This window comes from Pelobates fuscus, chromosome 8 (assembly GCF_036172605.1).
Source record: "Pelobates fuscus isolate aPelFus1 chromosome 8, aPelFus1.pri, whole genome shotgun sequence".
NCBI lineage: Eukaryota > Metazoa > Chordata > Amphibia > Anura > Pelobatidae > Pelobates > Pelobates fuscus.
The window spans coordinates 163,647,426-163,670,464 of NC_086324.1; the positions used below are offsets into that span (position 1 = coordinate 163,647,426).

General features: G+C 43.0%; 1 protein-coding gene across 1 annotated transcript in view; it reads right to left on the minus strand.

The window, feature by feature from the left end:
• Positions 1-23,039, minus strand: part of SCNN1B (sodium channel epithelial 1 subunit beta) — a 41,764-nt gene that overhangs the window by 12,012 nt on the left and 6,713 nt on the right. The window contains exons 2-5 of the mRNA XM_063430635.1: positions 13,672-13,991; positions 11,935-12,229; positions 8,773-8,963; positions 5,643-5,749 (exon numbers count right to left, since the gene is read on the minus strand). Coding sequence (XP_063286705.1) covers positions 5,643-5,749; positions 8,773-8,963; positions 11,935-12,229; positions 13,672-13,985 — 907 coding nt within the window. The 5' untranslated portion in view covers positions 13,986-13,991. The remainder of the gene's footprint in view (positions 1-5,642; positions 5,750-8,772; positions 8,964-11,934; positions 12,230-13,671; positions 13,992-23,039) is intronic.

The following is a 23,039-nucleotide window of genomic DNA, read 5'->3' on the forward strand; positions in this document are numbered from 1 at the left end:
GGTGGCTCTCTCTATACTGACTGCCAGGTGTAAAGGGCGGAGCTTATAACAATGATTGACAGGGAGCTAAGATGTAGGTGGCTCTCTATACTGACTGCCAGGTGCAAAGGGCGGAGCTTATAACAATGATTGACAGGGAGCTAAGATGGAGGTGGCTCTCTCTATACTGACTGCCAGGTGTGAAGGACAGAGCTTATAACAATGATTGACAGGGAGCTAAGATGTAGGTGGCTCTCTCTATACTGACTGCCAGGTGTAAAGGGCGGAGCTTATAACAATGATTGACTGGGAGCTAAGATGGAGGTGGCTTTCTCTATACTGACTGCCAGGTGTAAAGAGCGGAGCTTATAACAATGACTGACAGGGAGCTAAGATGGAGGTGGCTCTCTCTATACTGACTGCCAGGTGCAAAGGGCGGAGCTTATAACAATGATTGACAGGCAGGGCCGGTGCAAGGATTTTTGCCGCCCTAGGCAAAAACAATTTTGCCGCCCCCCCCATATGTCCTGCCCACCATGTGACATCACAATGCCCCGCCCATATGCTCTGCCATATGGGCCAACGCCAGTCTTCACAAAGTGTCTTTTATCTGAAAAGACAGTGTGTTTACATTAAAAAGCCTACAGGCACAGGCTATAGACACCAGAACCACTACATTATGCTGTAGTGCTTCTGGTGACTATAGTATCCATTTAATGTGAGGTAAATTAGAGATTAGTGCCCCTAATAATATATTGGATTGCCTACTTACCACCAGATGAGGACAAGAGGCTGATGATGGGCTCAGTCTGGCTCCACAGGTCTGGTGTAGAAGAGGCTCTCTGGAGACTGTTTTTAACAGTGCTCACAACAATTAACGAACAGGAAGCAGCTCCATTTTTTTAGGGCCCCTTACACAGCTCAAGGTCTGGGCCCCCAGGGGGCATACGCCTACAATGCCCACCCATAAATCCACCTACATGGCCCATCCATGAGTTGGGGATTTTTTATGTGTGCAATTTGTGTAAGGGATGTAGTGTGTTTATATGGGATGTAGTGTGTGTTTGCGTGTAAGGAATGCATTGTATGTTTCTGTGTGTGTGTGTGTGTGTGTAAGGGGTGCAAGGTTTGTTTCTGTGTATGTAATTGAATGCAGTGTGTGTCTGTAAGGGGTGCATTAATTATTACCCTCCTTCCCTCTCCTTAGTAGTCCTCCCTCCTTACCCCCCTTTGGTGGTCCTTCCCCCCCTTAGTGGTCCTCCCTCTCCCAAACACCTAGTGGACCTCCCCTCCTCCTCCCTCAGTGGTCCTTACCTTCCCACCCCCGTTCCCCCTGTGTTCCTTCACCCCCCTCCCCCAGTGGTCCTGACTCACCCCTCCCCTAGTGGTCCTTACCCTCCCTTCCCCTAGTGGTCCTTCCTCCTTCCTCCCCTCCCGTAGTAGTCCTTACCCTCCCTCCCCTCCCCTAGTGGTCCTTCCTCCCCCTCCTCTAGTGGTCCTTACTCTCCCCTCCCCTAGTGGTCCTTACCCCCCCCCCCCCTCCAGTGGTTCTTACCCCCCTGGTCCTTACCCACCCCCAGGGGTCATTATCCACCCCCCTCCCTCCCCTAGTGGTCCTTATCCCCCCTCTCCCTCCCTCCCCTTGTGGTCCTTATCCTCCCTCCCCTCCGCTAGTGGTCCTTACCACCCCCTCATGGTCCTTACCCCCCCAGTGGTCCTTACCCACCCCAGTGGTCCTTATCCACCCCCTCCCTCCCCTAGTGGTCCTTATCCCCCCCCTCCCTCCCTCCCCTAGTGGTCCTTATCCTCCCTCCCCTCCCCTAGTGGTCCTTTCCCCCCCTCATGGTCCTTACCCCCCCCCCAGTGGTCCTTACCCCCCTGGTCCTTAGCCCCCCCCCCTGGTCCTTACCCACCCCCAGTGGTCCTTACCTCCCTCCCCTCCCCTAGTGGTCCTTTCCCCCCCCTGGTCCTTACCCCCCCCCCCGGTCCTTACCCACCCCCAGTGGTCCTTATCCCCCCTCTCCCTCCCTCCCCTAGTGGTCCTTATCCTCCCTCCCCTCCCCTAGTGGTCCTTTCCCCCCCTCATGGTCCTTACCCCCCCCCCCAGTGGTCCTTACCCCCTGGTCCTTACCCACCCCCAGTGGTCCTTTCCCCCCCTCATGGTCCTTATCCCCCCCCTGGTCCCTACCCACCCCCAGTGGTCCTTATCAACCCCCTCTCCCTCCCTCCCCTAGTGGTCCGTTATTCCCTCCCCTCCCCTAGTGGTCCGTTATTCCCCCCTCCCATAGTGGTCCGTTATTCCCCCCCCCCCACCCCCCCTCCCCTAGTGGTCTGTTATTCCCCCCCCCTTCCCTAGTGGTCCGTTATTCCACCCCCTCCCCTAGTGGTCCGTTATTCCCCCCCCCTAGTGGTCCGTTATTCCCCCCTCCCATAGTGGTCCGTTATTCCCCCCTCCCCTAGTGGTCCGTTATTCCCCACCCCCCCCTCCCATAATGGTCCTTACCCTCCCCTCCTGCCCATGTAGCGTGGCCGGGCGGCGCGGAACCAGGGACAGGAACCTCTGTTTCCTGTACCCGGCCGCCGGCGGACTGACAGGAAGTGCTCACTCAGTGAGCGCTTCCCTTCAGTCCACCGGCGGCCGGGTACAGGAAACAGAGGTTCCTGTCCCTGGTTCCGCGCCGCCCGGCCACGCTACATGGAGAGACCGGCAGGAGGGAGCGCTCTGCGCTTCCCTCCTGCCGGTCACTGAAACCCGGCCGCCCTCCATGCAGCAGTGCTGCGCCGCCTGGGGCTTGTTAAAGCGCTCAGGCGGCGCAGCATGAGGAGGCGCACCGGGGACAGGGATCCGGCGCCCCCTGATAAGTTGCGCCCTAGGCGGCTGCCTAGGTCGCCTTACAGGTGGCGCCGGCCCTGTTGACAGGGAGCTAAGATGGAGGTGGCTCTCTCTATACTGACTGCCAGGTGTAAAGGGCGGAGCGTATAACAATGATTGACAGGGAGCTAAGATGGAGGTGGCTCTCTCTATACTGACTGCCAGGTGTAAAGGGCGGAGCTTATAACAATGATTGACAGGGAGCTAAGATGGAGGAGGCTCTCTCTATACTGACTGCCAGGTGTAAAGAGCGGAGCTTATAACAATGATTGACAGGGAGCTAAGATGGAGGCGGCTCTCTCTATACTGACTGCCAGGTGTAAAGGGCGGAGCTTATAACAATGATTGACAGGGAGCTAAGATGGAGGCGGCTCTCTCTATACTGACTGCCAGGTGTAAAGGGCGGAGCTTATAACAATGATTGACAGGGAGCTAAGATGGAGGGGCCCAGTTGCAGGGTAACAAGGGGTGGATTTCTACATCCGATTTTATTTTTCAAACCTCGTAAATACATACTTGTTAAAAATGTGTTGTAAAGATCAAACATTAACTGGTACCTATAAAAATGTCTAAATGTCAGGACTTACAGAGCCACCAGTTCAAGTAAATATACCAAGTATAATATTTTGTTATGATATACTCGTTTATCCTTTCACCGTGGTATAAATTCTATTAGACTCTGTTCAATCATTAAGGGTTCGTAGATATGTCTAAAACTATTTACCCCATATTGTCTAGTTATCAGATCTTATACACACTTTAAATTACTGTTATTATGACAGACTCAGAATAGAATCTCTCTTTTTCAAACAAGGAAATACAAAATACAGTCTATATAAAAAGATACATGCATCGTCCACTTTCCAGTTTTTTTCACCAGCCTGCCAAAAAACACACCGAGACAATGAATGCGCTATCGGACACGACAGGGAATGGTACTAAACAGAACTAGAAAGAAAGACTTGGTCAGACGTGGTATCTGAGGAACCATTTCATGATTTGGAGAAGCAATATCTAGCATCCAAAATGGTGCCATGCTGGAAAAAGTTGGATTAATGATGCAGGTGAGGTGTAACACGATACTAACAAAGTTTTTTTTTTTATGAAAGTGAGAATTCAAAGTGAATTTTAAATTCTAGGCTAGAATAGCTGAGTTGGACATATTCTCTAAGTCAGCTATGCTTTTAGTTCAGCTACTCTGGCCTTAAATGTGAAATTCACTTTGAAGTCTCGCTTTAGTGAATAACCCTCTAATTCTCTTAAAGGTCCTACTGCGCTCTGCATGGCGACACTGACCTCTCTGCATAGAGATGTATTGATTCAATGCATCTCTATGAGGAGATGCTGATTGGCTAGTGTGGCATCATCATAATTGACAATCTGAGCCAATCCAATGCTTTCCTGTGGGAAAGCATTGTGATTGGCTGAGATTATCAATTACATCAAGGTCTTTGTTGGTACAATGCAGATGCATTCATGAAAGAGCATATTACTGATTCCAAAGTCACAAACTAATACCAGGCATGGTTGGATAAAATAGAAGCATGGCTATAAGAGCAAAACACGCGACTTTGCAACAATGTTACTTAAGGAATAAAAAACAAAACAGAATAAAACTGTACAAAGGACATATAAAATATGAGAACATACTAGACTGTGTTTATTGAGCAGTAAACAATAATGACTTTGAGATGTTCTGGGCACGGGCACACAGAGCAAACGTACAAAGGATAGATAACTCCTTGTGTCACGGGCAACTATTTTTGGATTAAGTTCCAAGCAGATATTTTATCCCTGTGTGTCTCAGGTCTGGAGAAAGAACATAATAAACAGAATACGATTTTCTGAGCCAAGATGTTAGAAAACCACCAGCATATGTATTGGGGAAGGTTTGTTGTACTTACAGACGAACGTCCCGAAAAAAGCTTGCTTCTTCTCCCAGCTGCCAGTAAGCAGAGTACGCAATTATCTAGGAATTTTTGCCTTTGTAGTTATATTTTGATATTATTATTTTTTTGTTCTTCATAGTAAAGGACCACTCTAGTGCCAGGAAAACATATTTGTTTTCCTGGCACTATAGTGCCCTGAGGGTGCCCCCACCCTCAGGGTCTCCCTCCAGCCCGGCTCTGGAAAGGGGAAAAGGGGTAAAACTTACCTTTTTCCAGTGCTGGGCGGCGAGATTTCTGCCTCCGATCCTCCTCCGTTCCGCCCCGTCGGCTGAATGTGCACGCGCGGCAAGAGCTGCGCTCGCATTCAGCCGGTCGCATAGGAAAGCATTTACAATGCTTTCCTATGGACGCTTGCGTGCTCTCACTGTGATTTTCACAGTGAGAATCACGCAAGCGCCTCTAGCGGCTGTCAGTGAGACAGCCACTAGACGATTTGGGGGAAGGCTTAACCAATTTATAAACATAGCAGTTTCTCTGAAACTGCTATGTTTATGAAAAAATGGGTTAACCCTAGCTGGACCTGGCACCCAGACCACCTCATTAAGCTGAAGTGGTCTGGGTGCCTAGAGTGGTCCTTTAATATTTTTGACATTATGACTATTTTGACCTCATTTTGAAATTGACTTTACGTTCTTACTTTAGCAAATGACCTTGTATATCACTAAAAAAATTCTTTAAAAACCCATTATGTTGGTCTATTACTAGGTCTTACAAACAAAATAAAAATAACAATAAATTCCATTGCCAGTATTCAGCACGTTGAATTAAAAAAAGAATGACTTCAATCACGTCCACTGACTTTTCTGGTGTGCGTACGGTCATGCAGAATTCTACACACCTACCGAAATCAGCTCCTGGATTGGCAGCCGTTGAAAGTTCTTCACCTTCCTGGCCCCAGTTGAAGATATAACAGTTTCCATAATCAGGATCATAAATTTGAGTAAAATTTCTGTAAAACAGAAAAATAATATAGGCTGTTTAATACTGCGAGCAAGCACACCTGAGAACAGAGGTTGTCAATAAGCAGATCTCTTATTAGTAGAGAATTATATTATTATAAATACTAATAATAATTAACAATCCCATGATCGCTTGGCAGCTTGCAGCTAATCATGCCATCCCCTATGACTAACTAGCCCAATCGCACTACATTCAATAAGTATATCAGAAGCTCCCACAATATATCCATAGCGTGTATTTCTGTGACATTGATGAAAGATTGATAAATTAATTCTCAGACAGCATCACTTCATTTGACCATTGATGATTAGGTTCTTTCTTATAACAAAACACTGTTGATGCTCACACTTTTAGCCATTTAGTGAACAGGCAGGGGCGGCTCTGGCATTGTCTACCTTTGTATGTGCCTAAGAGTGTCTGACAGTGGGTGTTTTTTGTGTATGTGCGGTGTTTTGTTTTGTGTATATGGGGGGCTGCCTGTGGCCTTTGTACACTTTGTTTATGACCAGGCTTTGTTTTATGACTTTGTGTGTATGATGACTGTCTTCAGGCGTGACTGTGACATGGTGCGTAAAGGGGCAACTGTGGCAGGGTGAGGGGGTAAGTGTGACAGAATGAGGGAGGGAAAGTGTGACTTGGTTGAAGGATGGAGTGTTACAGGGTGAGGGGAGCTAAGCATGGCAGGTTTAATTGTTAATGTGACAGGGTGAATGTGGCATGGTTGGGGAGGTGAGTATCACAGGGTTGGGGTGAATGTGGCATTGTTGGAGGAGTGAGTGTAACAGGGCAAGGGGAGGTGAATGTGACATGATTAATGTGAATTAATTGAGTGTGGCAGAGTGAAAGGGTGAGTGTGGCAGGGTTGGAAGTGAGTGTAGCACGGTTGGAAGAGGGAGTGTGACAAGTGTGTGGCAGGAGTGTGACAGGAAAAGGAGTGGTGAGCGTGACAGTGAGAGAAAAGGTGAGTGTAACAGGATTAGAGGGTAATGTGATAGGGTGAGTGTGGCAGAACGAGGGGAGTTGAGTGCGCTTTTGGTTGAAGGGGGTGAGTGTAACAGTATCAGGGTGGGTTAAAGTGAGTGTGGCCGGGTTAAGGGGGCAACAGTGTGTGTGGGGAGTGGTGCAGGATGTGTGGAGGGGGGAGACAGTGTATATGGGAGTTTGGTGACATTGTGTGTGGGGAGGGATGCAGGATGTGTGGAGGTGGGTGACAGTGTATGTGCGTGAAAGGGGATGACAGAGTGTGAAATGGGCTGACAGGGTGTGAAGGGTGGCAGAGTGTGGGAGGGAGCGGGTGATAGGTGCCGAGTGAGGGAAAGAGGAGGTGACAGGGGGCTGAGTGAGGGGGTGACAGGTAGCTGAGTAAGGGGGTGCCGGGGGGCTGAGTGAGGGAAGGAGGGGATGACAGGGGGCTGAGTGAGGGGGTGACAGCTGATTGAGGGGGTGACAGGGGGCAGAGTGAGGGGGTGACAGGGGGCTGAGTGAGGGAAGGAGGCTGTAACAGGGGGCTAAGTGGGGGGTAACAGGGGGAAAAGTGAGGGAAGGAGGGGGTGACAGGGGGTAAAGAGGAGAGGTATTAGAAATACCTTTATTTCCCTAGTAGTTCTGTGGGCTGTCATTCTCCCTGGTGGTCCGGTGGCCTTCCTATCCGGTCTGCAGCTCCGCCGGGTGTGAGCTGCAGACCACGTGATAGGAGTCTTGTGATCTCCAGAAGTCAGAGCATTGCCGTGGAAACCCACGCTCTGATTGGATGGGGATCGCGAGACACTTCAGCCTGCAGCTCACACCCAGCAGAGCTGAAGACTAAAGGCTGGCTCTCAAGGCAGACAGGAGGGGCCTCGCACCCGGTGGCACACAGGGCAAGCCGCCTGGCCGCTTCCTGATGTCACTCTGACCTAAGGCGACTTAGGCGGCTGCGAGGCCCCAGCCAGCACAAGGCCTTAGGCAGCCGCCTAAATCGCCTAATTAGAGAGCCGCCTCTGAGTCCGCTGTCCAAGTTGGGACTCTTTAGAAATGAACTGCGTAGAAATCTACAGTGAATTAAGATTTACATGGCTGAATAATTCATATGTGAAATACTAGCAAATTACCTTATTTACTGGTGAGAAATAACAAGGTGGCTCAGTGGGTTAATGCACTGACTACAAAGTCTGTTCAAATCTCAAGGACACAGGCTATAATTCTGGCAGCATTCTTCCAAATTTGACAATATCAGAATGATTAAATAAGGTAATAGTTATTAGGTAATAAGGTAATAGTTATTAGGTAATAAGATAATAGATCTGAATCAGATGATGATTCTGAGAAAATCTGAATGTAAGATAATGGTGCTTATTCAAGAAACAGAAAATTGAAATGCATTGTGAACTGAATTGAGTAAAAAAAAAATCTAAAACAGTCAATTAGGGACTACAGTAGAGTCAGAGAAGTTTTTTCAAAACTGCACTTTTTGCCTAAATTCTGGAGCATCTGTGTGTTAAAAAAAAAAAAACAACCAAAAAAACCAGTTTATCAATACATTACATCCTTATTTCTTTGTCACTCTATTTTAAATTGTTTTAATTAGTTAACAATTTGTAAGTAAATATGGTGAATATTTTTTTTGTATTTATTTTTACTAATGTATTTCTGTACTTAAAAGGACACTATAGGAAATCACTTTGTTTATGAACCCTAGTCACACCTTCATGCATGTGACTTACACAGCCTTCATAAACACTTCCTGTAAAGAGTCATCTAATGTTTATGCTTCCTTTAATGCGAATTCTGTTTAATATAGAATTTGCTACCTCCAGCTCTGCTGATAGCTTGCTAGACCATGCAGGAGCCTCCCATATGTAATTAAAGCTCAATTTATGGAGCAGGAGATAAACCTTTTTAAAGTAAGTTATATCTCATTTGCAAATGAACACCTCAATCTTAGCTCTGTCAATCACTGTTATAAGCTCTGTCCTTCGAACCCGGTATTCAGCAAAGAGAAAAGAGTCGGTGATATATGATATTTATTTCTACCTGTAACTGCAGGTCTGTCCGCCAAATAAACACGTCAGAATCATGTCTTCTCCTTGGAAACCCATTTGTTTTTTCTCTGCAAGTGACACTTTGGAAAGGATATTTGAAAATTGCAACATGTACCATTCACTTAAGGCTTGGATTGTGCTGGTGTAATTCCGGTAGACGCAAGTCGTACCACTGTTGGAGCACTGTAGAGAAAATTAACATGATCACTGAATATCTTGCACAAAAATCACAAAAAACTGAGATGCTTGCAAGTTGATTTTCTTTTAATTTGTAGTATTGTGTATTTTATACTCTTCTACAAAAAAATACAAGAGTATAAAATATTTTGACCTGTATTTTTTAATTGACTGGTCTATGGGGCACCGTGTCATTATACCCGTGGGTCAAAGAGTCTGTATATTATAGACTAGTATGTATCAATGCAAAGGATGGACTTTAGACTGTTCGGGAGTTATCTTGCCCGTACCACACTTCTTTGGCTCCCAAAGGTAGACACGTTTCACCCTTTTTACATGCACCGAACACCGACCACCCCATGGCTCGTTAACTTCAAAGGAACTCATTAATTTAAGTGCTTTCCCTGAGTGGCCTCCAATTGTATAACCGAATCCACGTTCTCTAGTGAATGGCGGCCATTTGTCTCCTGAACACAGGCAGCGGTACCTGGTCCTCGAGCGCCTGGAATTCCTGGTATTTGACTTAATTATCTCCCAGACACAGGGATACGTGGGAGGGATTTGTATTGCTTTGTATGGAGACCTCATGCTTGGGATCTGAGCATAAAAAGCCGTATTCAGAGCAATAAACTCAGATTACTCCCAGAACTATGTTTCCGTCTGGTTGCTGGGGGTAAGAGAGTTAAAAATCACACATGGTTTCAGTCTGGCTGAGAGGAGAATTAGTGGAGGTAACTAGTCGGGTTACCCAGGGTGGGCTACATGGTCTTTTCTCCAAAGTTCCTGGCTTAATAACTAAACACTTTAATGATAGTTGTGCTCGGCCTTCTCTTGCTTTTTTAAGAATGTTAGCCATACGCTGCAGTTTTCTTTTACATGTATTTTCTCCTTATCTGTAGTTCCCTATATCACCCCAGGGGGTGAAAACATATCCTGAACCTGGTGTTTTAAAGTCCATTTACATTGTCAGTAGAGGCTGTTTCAAGGGACTGATTAAAGCAAACTACAGAAGTCAATGTATGGAGAACCCAGTTACCCAGCATTAGAATAGCATTCTGCTTCTTCCTGGAATGGGATATAGTGGTACCATTTAGCAATGGGAAGAATTTACTACCGCAACGAAGGCTATAGGCAGGTAAATCGAGAAGAACATAGCTTAAAGACACTAGATTTTTCTTGTATTCAACAGGTTCTTGCCTCGATCAAACCTACTCGGGACTAAACAGCTAAACAGTAAATAACAGAGCCTTCAAGACAAACTTGGAAGGCTTCCATCAATGTTAACTGTATTCAATTTCCTGAAAAATGCGATTTTTAGAAATGCCATCAGAGCTGCGCTCATCTGCCCAAATCTGGCTATGGATTTAGAGAAAAATATAATTACTTTACTATTAAAGTTACATCTTACAATCTATTCAATAACAAAACTAGCAACGATGACCTCAAAATCACCTTGAATGCATGTATGTTGAAATGTCTAAGTTGCTTTTTTTCCCAGTCCCCCGTTACGTTATCAGACCCATTGCTCACTATTTTTCTACTCTCCATTGCTTTTCAAAACTCCCTGACAGAAAATGCAGCAGGCAGAAAGAACGTGTGATTTTAAAAAGCAACAGATGATTGTAAGATAGTGAGTAAATACACGGACAGGGCTGGTACAACCATAAGGTGGCGCAGACGGCTGCCTAGGGCACACCGGCCGGGCGGCGCATTCACCAGGTGATTTGCACAGCACTCCCCCTCCTGCAAGTCTCTTCATGTTACTTAGCTAAACGCACTGCCATAGAGAATCTTTGTCCGCTACCATTTCTGACAGGAAGTGTTCACTGGGAGCGATAAACAGCTTCCTGTCAGTCAGGATATAGGATACAGCAGATCCTCTCTCGTGGTCCTCTTGGCCATGATACATGGAGGAAGGTCAGCAAGCAACAGAGGGAGGAAGAGACCACAAAGGCAGAGAGGAGTGGAAGAGACCACACAGCAATCAGTGAGAGTGAAAGAGACCACCAGGGGATGGGGGGGTTAGAAAAGACACACACATAGGGGCTGTGAGGGGATGAGTCACACATAGGGGTACTAAGAAGCACACAGAAAAGGCATGGGGAGAATCATCCACAAAAAGAGCTGGGGGGAGGCAGAGCAGACGTGCCAACTCGAGCTCTAGGCCTCATGAGAGAAAAAAACGCAATTTAAGAACGGAAAATTGGCTACTACCAAAATCCACAGCCCCCCACCTTGCACAGGAGAAGGATATGGGCCGAAAAAAGCTACACGTTCAATGGAGTATGTTAAATATATCAGTTGATCTGACTAGCCTACATAAGCCGTACTTTGCTTTGAAGCAATCTTGCAATATGATATAATTATGTAAAACAGCCAAGCAACTAATTTGACAACAGAGCCCACTGTGGAAGGTGCATCACACCCAGCTATCCTTAATTTGGAAAGTGTCCCGAGGCTACAAAAGGTGACACGAATGGAGAGTTCTCCATCCTGGGCTACTAAAGGTGACAACTGAAGAGATTCTCGCCAATCCTGAGATGATGAAACCTGTGGCTATCGGTGCCTTGTTTTAAAAGAGCCGTGCACACCAGCTTATAGTTTCCCATTCCCCTGATAAAGCCCCTAGAAATCCAGTAAGTAGGAGATTATGGTAGGGGTTTTATTAATCAATAGTGCTGGGCTCCCAAATATTGTGTACATGGGGCCCTCACTACTTTGTTTTGTCACTGCAGTTATCAGCATTTTAGGTGGGAAGCTAAGTTTGGAGTGCATAGAGGAAGGACTGGAAAATGGAGAGAACTGGATGCGGTATGGATGGATGTACCGTGAAATTGTACCGTGAAAAAATGTGTGCCTACAGTGGTCATCTAGTGCCGCCTCCTAGAAGTAAATGGCTTTTTGCTAACAGGTAAAAATGACTATAACATTTGAAAGAACTCTAGCACATTAAATGAGTTTGGAATTATATGCTTACCAACTCTATTGCGATTTTGTATCTTTGAGCATAGGAAGTTAGGTTACTGTTAACATTTGTGGTCGAATAATCGGTACTTGAGTTGAAAATATTATAGATAATGGGGTTGTTTGGATCGTTTTCATCAATGAGCACTAAAGGTATGTTGATCCACAAACTACTGTTTAAGGTCATGTTACTGGTACTATTTGGAAGCAATGTGTTGGAGTTACTGGGACTCAATAATTGGATTCGATCCAAGGCGGTTTCAACTAGTTCATCCAAATCCTTCAGAAGATGTTTCACCTTTGAATACCTTCAAGGAACAGGGAGAGAAAGAGGTGAAATGGCCAGTTTTTGTGATATTGCTAAAAAATAAAATATCTTAGAAGCTAAAAACATGCAACATGAACAGAAATTGCCATAAAATACACAAATTTGGATAATACATAGTTATGTTCAACATGTTTGTTTGGCCATTTGAAGGCCTACATTAGGGACAGGGGTTGATTACACTCAAAAAGTTCCCTATTCTGCAGACACAATGTCTCCAATATGTCTTCTTCCTGACATTCTACAGGACGTTGCCACAAGACCCTCCACTTCTTCTAGTCTCTGTCGCGTCATGGTACTTTTATCCTTTGGACCGTAAGGGGGCTGGGTCATGTTTTAGCTACTCTTAAATTCATGAACATTCCTTTTAAGGATATTCAATTTTCTTTAAATATAGACTGCGCACAAAAACATAATTTTCTCCCACATTTATCATCTAGGTGTGCCCTCTCTAAAAGAAATTCAACTGGAACATGAATAATATCGTCACAACTCGTGACAGTCCAAAAACTAATCACTCAATAAAGGTAATTTTCAAAATAGTTACTGATGCAGTTTTCCCATAATCTTTGTAATGTCTGGACTGCCAGAGGCTAGTTGCAGCATCTATGTGCCATCTTGGCTGGCAGTCCATAACAGGCCTGTGTGAGTGAAGTTAAGGACATTAACATTAAACCTCTTTAGTTTGGAAAAACGGTGCCTCTGAGGGGATATGATAGCATTCTACAAATATATTTGTGGCCAATACAAACCATTGTCTGGAAATCTATTCAAAAATAGGACTATGCATAGGACATGAGGTCACGCGCTTAGACTGGAAGAAAGGAGATTTAGTCTAAGGCAAAGTAAATGTCTTTTTACCTTAACAATAAGGATGAGTAATTCTCTGCCTGAAGAGGTGGCTTTATCAGTGTCTGTACAGATGTTTAAACAATAAATGGACGAATTCTTGCAAAAACATAAAATTCAGATATATAAATTTAATTTGTGGGGGTATTAGCTTCTTGATCCAAGGATAAATCTGACTGATGGAATTTTTTCCTAGTTTGTTGCAAAATTCGACAGTGCTTTTCCAAAACAGTTTTATTTTTTTGCCTTTTTTTGTATTAACAGCAAAAACATGTGAGGAAGGCTGAATTTGATGGACAGATGTCTCTTTTTAGCCTGTGAAACTATGTGTAACTATGTAACATTAGGTACGTGTGTTTCAACTGGTATGGTGGCATTAGTTAACTCACTCATTCTAGCTCAGTAAAAAAATTATTTACCTGGCTTGCCAACAGCCATACACCCTACCATTTTATGATAGGCTCACTTTCTTTATTTTTATATATATTTATACGAGCCATGTTTATATAATGGTCAGCTTTTGAAACTGTTGCATACATTAAAATGTTACACTGTCTCAAATCCTGTGGCACTCACTTGTATGGATTGGCATTGCAGACGGTCACTGCTGGGAATTCCATGGCTTTGAATCCTATAGAAAGGGTGACACTCAAGCCATAGGAGAGATAGGTTTGGATTAAAATCCCCCACTGCCAGAAAACAAGACTTGCGAAGACCAGAGTCAGCATGAACCACATCACCCTCTTCTTTGGTCCTTCGGTGATGATGCGTTTGGGACCATGGGTGTTTGTATTGTTACAGAACCAGACAAGCAACTCTTTGTACGTATACCCCGGCCCCTTCTGAATTCGATGCAATGCTTTAGTGAAATATCGTTTTATGTTCCTCATCTTGGCCTGGGAAAATGTGCAAGAATATTGTATCACACGGAATGTCACAAATGATGATAATAATAAAAGAATGTGTTGCTCTGAAGGACATTATAAATGCAGAGAAACACAAGGGCTATAAATGCAGAGAAACACAAGGGTGGTATTTAGCAAGCAACAGATCTAGTTAAAATGGGATTTGTAACTAAACGAAACAAGATATCCACACTTAAACATAGAAATATTGACGGCAGAAAAGAATTATTCGGCCCATCTAGTCTGCCCAATTTTCTAAATACTTTTATTTAGTCCGTAGCCTTATCTTATAGTTAGGATAGCCTAATGCCTACCCCACGCATGCTTAAACTCCTTTACTTACATTAAACTTATCCAATCAACACCACCATCAATGGAACATGTTCTGTTCAGGTGTAAATCCAACAGAACAGATAATCTTGTCGATGGCAGATCATGTAATGCCTTCAATGCAATTTGTCACTCTTACATCATTTAATCAATCCCCTACTTGCTTTCATAAAAATGTCAACTTATAGCATCTAATCGTAAATGGCTTTGGGAAGGAAGAATATTAAGTATATGAAATATGAGTGACTAACCATCAAACACAACACAGTTTGTTTCTTATTTTCCGTTGTTTTCTGAGATTCCTCAATATGTCCATATAAACTATTCTGGGTAACGGTCCTCCTTACGCTAATATTTCTAAATTGCTCTCATCGTACTATATCTACCTTTCGAGATTGGCAAGAAGACATCATCATAACCTAGATATTTGAAACCCTTTAAACCTGCTTATATTTCACGCATACACACGTGAACATAAATGACCATTTCTTGAAAGATTTCGTTTTTTTATTTTTATAAATTTATTTCTTATTTAATCTTTTGCCCTCATATCATTACATCCCCACTTTTCCCCTTTTATTGATTTATTTTATTTGTTGAATGGTATAGAATTATAGTTAAGATACAAAACTCCAGACTTTTGGTCTGTCAGAATGACTAAGTAAAGGTATATTCTATCCAGGGTAATATATTTCAGCATCAGTCTCAATAACGCTCTTTGTTATGTATCCGTACCGAGTGCAGGTACAATGATATAATTAGCGGTATTTTTGTTTTTTTAGTAAAAACATTTTTTTTTTTTAAAGAACATTTGGCCACATTTTTCTTAATCCTGGCTCTTCTGTTACTAGCCTGATAGAGCTTGCAGGAACCGTGTGTGTGTAATTAAAGTTCAGTTAACCCCTTAAGGATACAGGCAATTGTACAAGCTCAGAACTAAAACAAAACCTGGAATTTTGTTATTTTCTGAATGGCCTTTTAACTGTGAATATAATAATACTGTTAGTTTTTACTGCAATTTAATACACATATTTGTGTTCAGTGATGTCTCACAAATACAACAGTGCCTCTTGTGTACAGGTTTTATGGGTTTTGGAAAGTTAGAGGGTCAAATATAGGGCTTGCCCAATTCAGTTTTTACACATTAAAATTTGTTGAATTGGTTATGCAAAAGTAAACAACCCATGGTATGCAAAAAGGTATGCAGTCTTTTTTAGTAGCCACATAGCCACAAATCCAGGCCAAAGTTAATGTTCATGTTTGTTTGTGGCATACCATTTTCAGAAGTAAGCAACCATGAACATTCCAAATGCGTATTTTGAGATGTTTGATCAAGCCACTTTATCACAAATGCAGGCCCCATTTAGTGGTACAATTTAGTTTTTTCACTCACATGAACTCCATTTTCTCAAGACATTTCATAATCCTGATGTGCGTTAGTGTAATAAATCATCAATATTTTTACCAACAATTCTCCCCATGTACCGGTTTTCCAGGTTTTTTGGGGGAGGTCACAGGGTCAAATATTTCAGATGCATTTTTCAATTTGGAAATTCGACAACGTGATTTTTTGGGCCTATGTCACTTTTGAGGCTGTGTGGCAGACCAGGGAAGAAAACTACCCCCATGATGGCATATCATTTTTAAAAGTAGAGAACCCAGGGTATTCCAAATGGAGTAATTTGAGATGTTTAGTATAGCCACTTTATCACAAATACTTGCCCCATGTAGGGGTCACGTTTTCTTTTCTCAAGACATTTCATAATCCTGATATTTTTACTTAGCATTGTCTCACCAACAATTCTCCCCATGTACACGTTTTTTCTGGATTTCTTTTACGTAGTCACAGTGTAAGAAATGTAGGCTAGCTTTAAAAATGTTATTTTTTATGTAATATATAGAGATAGGAGGAGGAGGAGGTTTGGTGTGTAATAAGCTAAGATAAGCTATCTGGTTTCACAATGGAAACCAAAGCAATATACTAAAGCAGTTTCATCAAGCCACGCACAGAGTAGCACTCAGTGATGGAACCCATTGGAGCCATTGGGTAGCCTATAGGGCAAATACGATAGGTAGGCAGATGTGATAAGGAGCCAGGTTGGGTGCTGTTGCCCTTTAGCAACGTGACCGGGCAACTTTATTGTCCACAGCCAATTCTGGGAGGAAGTGAATACCTATAATTTCCTTCCAGCTAACAGGAATGGGCTAGGAGGGCAATTGAGGCACAAAGAGGGTGGAGGGAGCATAATGCAGACAGAGAGTCTGGACAGTATCAGACTTCCATCAGTCTCATCCAGCCCAGGGAGCCACCTATTTGCATCCAAAAGGTATGAAAGCAGGGGGTGACTAAAATATGTAATTTGAGACTTGTGTGTGCCAGTGTGTATGTGTATCTGTGTGTATGTGTATATCTGTGTGTGTCAACACTATATACAAACACACCCCTTTTAATAAAACACCAACACTACATGTAATCAAACACCAATGCTACATGCAAACACACCACTGCAATCAAATGGTCACACTATAAACAACACATTGTTGCAATCAAACACTAAAACAAACAAATATTAAAACACCAACATTATATATAAAACACACCCCGGCATTTAAACACAAAAACTACACACAAATATACCCCATCAATCAAACACGAACACTACATGCAAACACACCCCTGCATTCAAACACACTACACAAAACTACGCCACTGCTTTCAAGTGGCAACAGTACATACAAACACAACTGCATTCAAATGCCTACAATACGCACAGATACACCCCTATGTTCACACACACATACTCAATACAAAAACATGCTTACATTCAAACACACAAACACTGCTCACAAATAAAATCCTGAAAAGATGGGCAGATCCCCAGCTGGCACCGCATGGTGGGAGATGTACAACAGATGGTAATCTACCTTTTGGCCATGCTAGTAAAGAGGCCCTCTCTACATTAGTTTTGCCACTCCTGTCTGTCATTCAACGGTGGGTGCTGAGCTTAGAGTAAGGATGTCACTTCACATTCTCATGTTAGGCTCTGCCCTCGCCATTAAGTGACATAGACCATTTTTGGTGCCCAAAAAGAAGTGGGGAGTAGAGCCGAGATGAAGGGCAGCAAATGTCTTTTGTTTATTTTAAGTAATTTTTACAACGTTTGAAAAGCATTTTAATTTTATTTCACTATAGTAATTCGTCTGTTTTACAGACAGTGGCAGTAATTTGCAGGGCCAATAATTCTATTGATAATCAATACTATCATCATGTACATTTGTTAAAAAATATATATATAAAAAATTGGAGAATAGCCACTGTCTTAAAGTGTCAGCGATTAGCTGCGTGTAACTGGTAATTTACATATTATTTTTCTTTATTTTTAAGCCACCCACCACCCGGTGCTTTTGCAGTTGCGTGGGTTGATACTAGACAGTAGGTACACTTTGGGTTCTCTTTAGGGCCAATAATTCAATATTAATCAATACTAACAGAATATATATTCTTACTATAGTCTTTACATGTGTTGAATTAAAGTTCCAACCAAAGGTAGAGGGTGGATGGGGCTGTTGGGGGTGGAACATAGGGGAGGTACAACATTTTGTTCTGCCCCAGGTGACTGTAACTCTCAAAACACCGTTGATTCTAAATGTAGTATTTTGAGTTGTTTGATGTAGCCAACTTATAATGGCTGGGCTTAAAGTAAACAGAGAGAGACCAAGGTCAGGGGAATCCAGAAGTCAGAGTAGTCAGTACAACAAGTTAATAAGTGGGGCACTATCTCTGAAGGACTCACCTTGGGGCTTAATGTCAGAGGCTGTCATAGTGTCACTGTCACAGCCTGCCAGAATGGCATTCGCCTCCCTCGCCGTATAAAAGTGTGTCATTTTATGAGGATTAATAGTGATGTCACTAAGAAAATGTTTAAATTAATTTGCCTACCTACATAATACCCATTACCACCCCACCCCCAATTCCCACTTCCAAGCCAACAATGTAAATAACATTACTGATCGCAGATCAAACAACTGTGATTAGCAGTAAAAGTGTTTTTTTATAACTGTATATATAGAAATAACCCACAAACCCCCCTAATATGTCAGCTTGATCAGAGGGCTCTATAATCAGATTTACTCTTAAAAAAATATTTTCAGAATGTTTAAAACCTTTACAAATTAAACCCCGGAAAACCATCATAGCTATAAATATTTCCCTACTCCCAAAGCATGTGGCACAATGTACTCCTATGGCCGTCTAACTGGAACAATCAGAATTTTCACAACTCATTTTTACCTTCCCAGTTGACTGCATTAAGAGAATGGAATTTTTTCTCTATCTGCACTAATTATCAAAACTCAGAACACGCAATTGTGAACTTTTAGATACAGTGCAGAGATAAGCAGTAATAGCAACTTAGAAAAGAATTCCTTCAGGGTGAATGTAAGATAAATCCAAATTGCAGGGTGTTAGAGAAAAACTGAGCAAAGACAAAAGCTTAGTCGATTTCACGATGGTTAGTACCGCGTAGTTCACTTGGGCATTTACAGAGGGAACTTATACCATTTCCCCATCACACAGATACCACTCACAGGGGCAGCCCAGAAACTAAATGCCAGGAAAGTTCTCTCTAATCACGTATCACTGAGCTCCACTGCAATTAAAATGCAATTCTTGCTGCATGTTTTCAAAAAGCTGCAGATCTCTGTCTGCAGCCAGTGCAAGCCCTCCCCTTTATCCCTGCCATATACTTTCAGTCTATGCTGGGAAAATGACCAGTTAGAGAGTTCTCTTTACAAAGTTTCTGAATCGGATCCACAAGAGGAAGTGTGAGCGTAGTAAGGGATGGATTCAGGGAAGACGTGGGAGCCAGGGGGACACAGGAGAGAATGCAGCAAGCGAGGACCAGGTAAAATGCAGCCCCCTGCACACATGCATTCACAGGGACTCGTAGGTTAAGGCAGGCTCGCTATAGCCTCTAGTTATAAAAAGGGCCAATTTCACTTAGAATTAGTCTCATAGCGCTTTACTCCTGCCGGTCACTGCATGCAGCGTGGCCTAGCGGCGGACTGCGTTCTACCAGGTCTGACAGGAAATGCAACAAACTGCTACCTGTCACACCGGCACCGGGACAGGAAGCAGGATCCTCCGCCGTGGACCACCTGCTCAACCAAGCTACATTGAGGGAGATGAAGGGGGCACACAAAAAGGGACAGGGGGCACAATAAGAGTTAGGGAAGGGGGTGAATAAGAGTTACAAGAGGGGGCACAATAAAAGTTACAGGAGGGGAGGGGGGCACAATAAGAGTTACAGGAAGGGAGGTGGAGGACAATAAGAGTTACAAGAGGGGGGACAGTAAGAGTTACAGGAGGGGGCACAAAAAAAGTTAGGGGAGGGGGGCACAATAAGAGTTACAGGAGGGGGGAACAATAAGAGTTACAGGAGGGGAGGTGGAGGACAATAAGAGTTACAAGAGGGGGGCACATACATTAAGAGTTACAGGAGGGGAGGGGCGCACAATAAGAGTTACAGGAGGGGAGTGGGCACAACAAGAGTTACAGGAGGGGGGGAATAAGAGTTACAGCAGGGGAGGGGAATGAAAATAAGAGTTACAGAAGAGGAGGGGGACACAATAAGAGTTACAGCACGGGAGGGGGGACAAAAATATGAGTTACAGGAGGGGAGGGGGAACAATAAGAGTTGCAGGTGGAGACAATAAGAGTTACGGGAGAGGGGCAATAAGAATTACAGGAGGAGATGGGGACCACAAGAGTTACGGGAGGGGGGGCACAGTAAGAGCTATAGGAGGGGATGGAGGACAATAAAAGGTACAGGAGAGGAGGGGGGATAAAAGGTTCGGCAGGGGCAATAAAAGTTACAGGACAGGAGGGAAAATGGAATGGCACAGGAGGGGAGGTGGGACATTAAAAGGTTTAGGGGGAGGGGGGCATTGAGAGGCACAGGAGGGATGGGGGACACAAATAGACATACAAAGGGGCAGGGGGCACAAAGAGAAACTCAGAGGGGCTGATTGGGGACAAAGCCACACAGAGTGAGGGCAAAGAGACATACAGAGGGGCTGAGGGGGTCAAATAAACACACAGAGGGGCTAGGGGTGGAGCAAGACACACAAAGAAGCTGAGCTGAGAAAGAGACGTACAAAGAAGCTGGGGGAGGGGGAGAAACATGCACAAAGGTGTTGGGAAGAAAGAGCCACACAAAGGAGATGGGGGGGGGGGGGGGGGGAGAGAGAAAGAGACAGACAAATGGGCTGGGGGAGTAAAAGATCCACAAAGGGAATTTGTAAGAGACACACTAGGGATAAAATACAGCAAAGAGAGTATAAGATACACAAAGGAGTAAAAGGGGGTAAGATATTCAAAAGATAGGACCTAAAACATTAAAAGGGGGAAAGAAATTCAATGGGGGGGGGGGGGGTACATGACACACAGGTAAAGATTATTTTTATTTTTTGTGGGGGTGGGGTGGCAAAATGCATTTTCGCCTGTGTAGTAAAAAATCCTTGCACCAGCCCTGATCTGACCCTCCTTGCAAGTCACTCAGAGAGGGTCTGTCACTCTGATAATTACACCACTGAACATCGAATAAAACACTGGAAGTCTCTATTATCCTTTAACATTATATTGAAAATGTGTCAATTAACGGAACACTGCAGACACATAAAGCACTTCCATCTATTTGTGACAGCTTATAATAGGGCCCTTCTTCCATAGAAATCAGTAATTTTATAAAACTTTGCCAAAATGCCTCCCTTAGCTATCACTCTGACAGCCCGCGAGGTTTTCTTCTGATTCCGTCAAATTAAATTAAACTGTTTGTCCATTTAATTTGTTTTGTGATTCGTCCATATGGTGGTTCAGAGTTACGGAATTCGGACAAACGGCTGTTCACCCCAAAATTTGGACGAAATGCAATTTATTTGAAACTGATTGCCCAAGTGTAATATCTATTACATCTAAGGGAAAAGGAAACATAATAAGTAAAACTTAATTTTTTTTTTTTTTTTTTTTTTAAATATTGGCAGGTATTTACCAAAACTTATCTTAAGAAGAACTTCAATGAAATATCCGTTAGCTGTTTTTTTATTTTCTGAAGCCAAATGTACATAGTTTACATGACTCACTGTTCTGTTACATTGCCACCTTTGCCTCATATAAAAATCATGTGTTCTTGGTGAAATGTAAGCTTTCTCCATTTACTGCCCGCAGTTCATGTTTACAGGTGCAGTTTTTTTTGTTTGTTTTTTTATCGCTTCTCGTTATAAATCTTTTCACACATTTCTGTTGCTAAGCTAAGCTGCAGAATGGAGGGTTTAGTGTTTTGTCCACACAACTTGTAGATAAGAACAAGTGGCGATTTACTGTTCGTTTCCCACAAACCAGAAAGTAAAAAAGTTTTGTTGTCAAAACATTTACACAAAACACACCAAATGTGAACAGCTCATAACATAAAAAAGCAAACATATAAAATACAAACCATCTTCTATACACATAGTAAAATCGAACGTACTGAAACAGCAAGTTCATCAGCTATAACTGATATGTATATATATAGTTTAAAAAAAATGTATGCCACTATTATTTGCAGTCTTATATACGTGTGTGTGTGTGTGTGTGTGTTATTCAATAACAAGCTAAGAAAAATCTACAAATTATGGCAAAAAAGTGATGTCATGCATTAAACCATACAATCCGAAAAACTGACATGGGTATAACAAAATATAGACCAACATTGTTTTATTGAACAAATGGCTTTTTTTGGATAATTTTCCAGTTTTTGTTATTTCTTTATTTTTTTTTATTTTTTTTTTAGATCTCCACAATGTATCTTTTAGTAAATAAATCCCATTCTTTATGTCGCAACTACAACCTGTGAAGGGTTATTATGTTAACCCCCCCCCCCCCTTAGGCTAGCTAGAAGTATGTTCCTCTTTCAGGCATTATCTAGCAAGTATCCTTTTGTGTGATTTTGGTTGGTCTGTTTCCCAAGCGTCTCTGTTACCTGCCCCCTGCTGGTGAGAAAGGGAATATAGGAACATGTTTAGCCTGACGATCCTGTTCTGTTAGTCCCCTTGCCTCTGCTACTATTCAACTTTTACCGTCATCTCCTAACTGGGGCCATTCTGCTCAGCAGGGTGAACGTACTGAATTCTTAGGAGGCCAATATGTTGGGTTAGGAGGGTACTTTTGCCAAGTTTGGTAAGAAGGGCAGCTGATCTATCTAATTTCATCTATTTAATTCCACACTACAGTTAATCTAAAATGTAGTGAAATCACTAAACCATCAGCATGCACAATGGACGGGCATGTTTTTTTAATTTATGATTCAGAATTCCACCTGTGGCTTTCAAAAAACTCTGTATGTTGTAATCGAGGGCAGAGGCCCAGTGGTTTCGCTAGCAAAGTACCATGGGATAAGTAGTTCCCCAAAGTTTGCAATGTCAATATTAGCCATTCCAGAAGTAGATGGTGCAGCTGACTTACAAAGCCACACACTGAGTTGCTACCGCTACAGACTTTCTCTATGTTAGAATAATATAAAACTGCAGATAATTTTTTACTTTTGTTTTTTATTAACATAAAAATGTGCATTAATTTCGAGTGACATGGTTCTAAAATGTATGATTGAAAACTGCTTGTATTTGTTGCTGTGGCATCTCAAGCCTGTATGTTCCTCCTTGCACAATCTAAGT